The sequence below is a fragment of the Cornus florida genome, unplaced genomic scaffold, assembly GCF_030987335.1.
Source record: "Cornus florida cultivar Cherokee Brave unplaced genomic scaffold, ASM3098733v1 CherokeeBrave_3.0.0_Hap2_Chr10, whole genome shotgun sequence".
Taxonomy (NCBI): Eukaryota; Viridiplantae; Streptophyta; class Magnoliopsida; order Cornales; family Cornaceae; genus Cornus; species Cornus florida.
In genome coordinates this window covers 75009818-75013437 of record NW_026775580.1, presented here as the reverse complement: position 1 = coordinate 75013437, position 3620 = coordinate 75009818, and the positions used below count along the sequence as shown (strand labels likewise).

The 3620-nt window shown below is 44.0% G+C and overlaps 1 protein-coding gene across 1 annotated transcript; it reads right to left on the bottom strand.

The window, feature by feature from the left end:
• Positions 1–571: 571 nt before the first annotated feature.
• On the bottom strand, positions 572–2731 carry LOC132277870 (uncharacterized). Its single transcript, XM_059779713.1, has 2 exons — positions 1277–2731; positions 572–1147 (listed from the first exon to the last, which is right to left on the bottom strand). Exons 1-2 carry the CDS (start codon positions 2729–2731, stop codon positions 572–574), a joined length of 2031 nt encoding a protein of 676 aa, XP_059635696.1.
• Between the last annotated feature and the right edge of the window lie 889 nt (positions 2732–3620).

Here is a 3620-nt window from a genome sequence, read left to right as displayed (position 1 = left end):
ATGCAAGTGTTTGGCGTTCGGCTCGTAGTGCCAGTTACCACTGACTTTGCTAAGTGCCTGGCACATAGCTAGAATGCCACTTGCCACTTGGCTTTGTTTTGTGCAAGAGTTTGGCGTTCGGCCGGTAGTGCCAGTTGCCACTGACTTTGCTAAGTGCCTAGCGCTCGGCTAGAATACCACTTGCCACTTGGCCTTATTTTGTGCAAGTGTTTGGCGTTCGACTCATAGTGCCAATTGCCACTGATAGTGTTTGGCGTTCGGCTCGTAGTGCCGTTGCCACTAACTTTGCTAAGTGTCTGGCACTCGGCTAGAATGCCACTTGTCACTTGGCCTTGTTTTGTGCAAGTGTTTGGCGTGCGGCTCGCAGTGCCAGTTGCCACTAACTTTGCTAAGTGCCTGGCGCTCGGCTAGAATGCCACTTGCCACTTGGCATTATTTCGACTTTGCTAAGTAGGAAGAATGTCAATTAATTTTTAAGCAAAGCAAACATCTTTCATAAAACTTGAAAATTTCATACACTTACAAGTATGCAATTCAAAATGACCATATTGTTTGGAATTTAGCTCTACTTCTACTGGTAGTACCTTTTCAGAGATGTGGCATTCCATGGTTTACTGACCAACCTTCTTGCCATGGTCTCCAGGACGTATGCCCCCTTTCCTATGACTTTTGCAATTCTGTATGGACCTTCCCATGGCAAAAACATTTTCTTGACTATCCCCACGTTCCTTTTAAGAACCAGATCGCCAAGGGCAAAATCTCTGTGCTTCACCCTCTTGTTATGGCTATTTATGAGCATCTGTTGATAAAAAACAAGCCTTACTGTAGCTGCATCCCTTTTCTCCTCTAGCAGATCGAGATTAAACCTTAGCATTCTATCATTATGCTCTTGATTCCACGCCAAGCTTCTAACGGTTGGAACTAAGTCTTCGATTGGTATCACTGCCTCGGTGCCGTACGCCATAGCGAATGGGCTCTCCCGAGTCTGCCATCTTAGGGTCGTTCTGTAAGCCCACAAGACGTTTGGAAGCTCATCTAACCATTTTCCTTTTTCATTTTTGAGCTTCTTCTTGATATAGGCAAATATTGTCCTGTCCGTGATCTCAGCTTGACCATTAGCCTGGGGATGACTAACTGCTGCCAACTTCTGATTAATTCCATATTCTTACCGTAGCTCCTTCACTTTCTTGCTATCAAGATTGGTTCCATTGTCCATAACAATCGACCTTGGTATGCCAAAATGACAGATAATATTATTCCAGATGAAGCTTCTTACTTGAGTTTGGGTGACACTAGGGTACGGCTCTGCCTCTACCCATTTGGTGAAGTAATCAATTACTAGCAGAATATACTTGTTCTGCGTTCTTGCGGTCGGCAGAGGGCCAACCACGTCCATCCCCCACTGCGCGAAAGGCCATAGCGTGGCCATTACGTGCAAGTCTTTAGATGGTTGGTGTATCAATGGTCCGAACCTTTGGCATTTGTCACATCTTCTAGAGAATTCTTTTACATCTCGTGCCATGTTTGGCCAAAAGTACCCTTGTGTCATTACTTTGTGTACCAAAGATCTTCCCCCTGAATAATTTCCGCATACACCTTCATGAATGGTTCGTATGATCTGTCTAGCCTCTGTTGGGTTAACACACTTCAAGTATAGACCTGAGAAGGACCACCTGTACAACTGATCACGTACAATAGCATATTTCGCGGCGTTGGACCTGATTTTTCTTGCTTCATCTTTCTGTTCGGGTAGCACACCATCACGTACGAAAGCTATGATTAGATCAATCCAGCTTGGCTCGTATGGTATAACATTAACTTGCTGAACACTCGGATTGGGCTGTTCATTAAAAATGGATGGCTGGATCAACACGTCAACTGGGATGACCCCAGCCAATGTTTCTCCAGAATTGGATGCACTACAGGCCAAACGATTAGTATCTTCATTACACTCCCTCGATAACTGAATGAACTTGATCTGATCGAAATCTTTCGCCTTACGCAGAATCGCAGTTCGGTATGCTTCTATAATCTTATCTTTGGTTCCGTATTCTCCAGTTACCTGTCGAACGATTAGCTGTGAGTCGTTATAAGCAATTAGGTTCTTGATCTTCAGCTCTTTAGCTAACTTCAACCCAGCTAATAATGCCTCGTATTCAGCCTCATTGTTGGTTGTGTTGAACTCAAGTCTGATCACTTGGCTCAGCGTGGTGCCCTCTGGTGTTTGTAATTTGATTCCAATTCCTGCCCCCATTTGATTTGAAGAGCCATCTACAAAGAGTTTCCATAAGGAACAACTATAATCTTCCTCCAAGTTTTCAACATCACATTCAAGTAGGAAGTTAGCCACCGCTTGACCTTTGATTGCCGTTTTGGGTTCATATGTAATATCAAATGAGCTCAACTCAATGGCCCATTTTGTCATTCTTCCTGACAGGTCTGGTTTGTGCAAGATCATCCTTATAGGAAAAGTAGTTAAGACGACAATCGGATGGGATTCAAAATAATGCTTGAGCTTCCTTTTTGCGTTGACCAGTGACAAGATCACCCATTCAGCCTTTAAGTACCTTCTTTCCGGCTCGGCCATTGTTTTACTGGCATAAAAAACTGGGAATTGTTTTCCCTCTTTGCAACGGATTAGAACGGCACTTGTAGCGATGCTGGATACCCCAAGGTACATAAAGAGCTTCTCATTTGGCTCGGGAGCAGATAGAACCGGAGTGTTTTGCATGTAATCTTTTAGGTTGGTCAATGCCTATCTTTGTTCATCCCCCCAGGCTTGCCTCCCATGGCTTCGAATTGTGTCAAAAAATGGTTTACACCGGTCTGAGAGCTTAGAACTGAATCGGCTCAGCGCAGCTATTCGACCTATGAGTGCCTGCACTTCCTTAATTGTCTTTGGCTCTGCATTTCTGATCAGAGCTTCCACTTGGGCTGGGCTAGCCTCAATTCCTTTATGATTGACCACATGTCCCAGAAATTGACCAGAGCTCACGCCGAATGAGCATTTGGTCGGATTAAGCTTCATTTCGTACTTCCTCAACACATCGAACACGTCCTGTAAGTGCTCTAAACGACCATCCTTCTTCTTACTCTTGACCACCATATCATCAATGTAAGCCTCTATAGTTCTCCCCATTTGGCTTTTGAAAATCTTACTGATCAGCCTCTGATAAGTAGCTCCAGCATTCTTTAATCCGAACGGCATGACTTTATTGCAATAGGTCCCTCGTTTAGTAACAAAAGAGGTTTTCCCTTCATCAATTGGGTCCATAGGGATTTGATTATAACCGGAATAAACATCTAGGAAGGTTAGTCGCTCGTACCTAGTGGTGGTATCCACCATTTGATCAATCCGTGGCAATAGGAAACTATTATTTGGGAAAGCTTTGTTTAGATTAGTGAAGTGAATACATACTTTCCATTTCCCATTCTTTTTCTGCACAACAACGACATTGGAGAGCCAGGCCGGGTACTGAACCTCTCTAATGAATCCTGCCTCAAGCAACCGATCAATCTCCTCAGCTATGATTTGATTGCGTCCTAGAGCAAATCTTCTCTGCTTCTGCTTTACAGGTTTTGCGCTTGGATCTACATTAAAGGAATGACAGGACAAAGAA

Excerpts from the sequence above, each read along its gene's own strand:
- LOC132277870 (XM_059779713.1), bottom strand. The coding sequence starts at position 2,731 with ATGCAAAACACTCCGGTTCTATCTGCTCCCGAGCCAAATGAGAAGCTC. Across the intron at positions 1,148-1,276 it reads CTAGTGTCACCCAAACTCAA|AAGTTGGCAGCAGTTAGTCA; the intron begins GTAAGAAGCTTC and ends GGAATTAATCAG.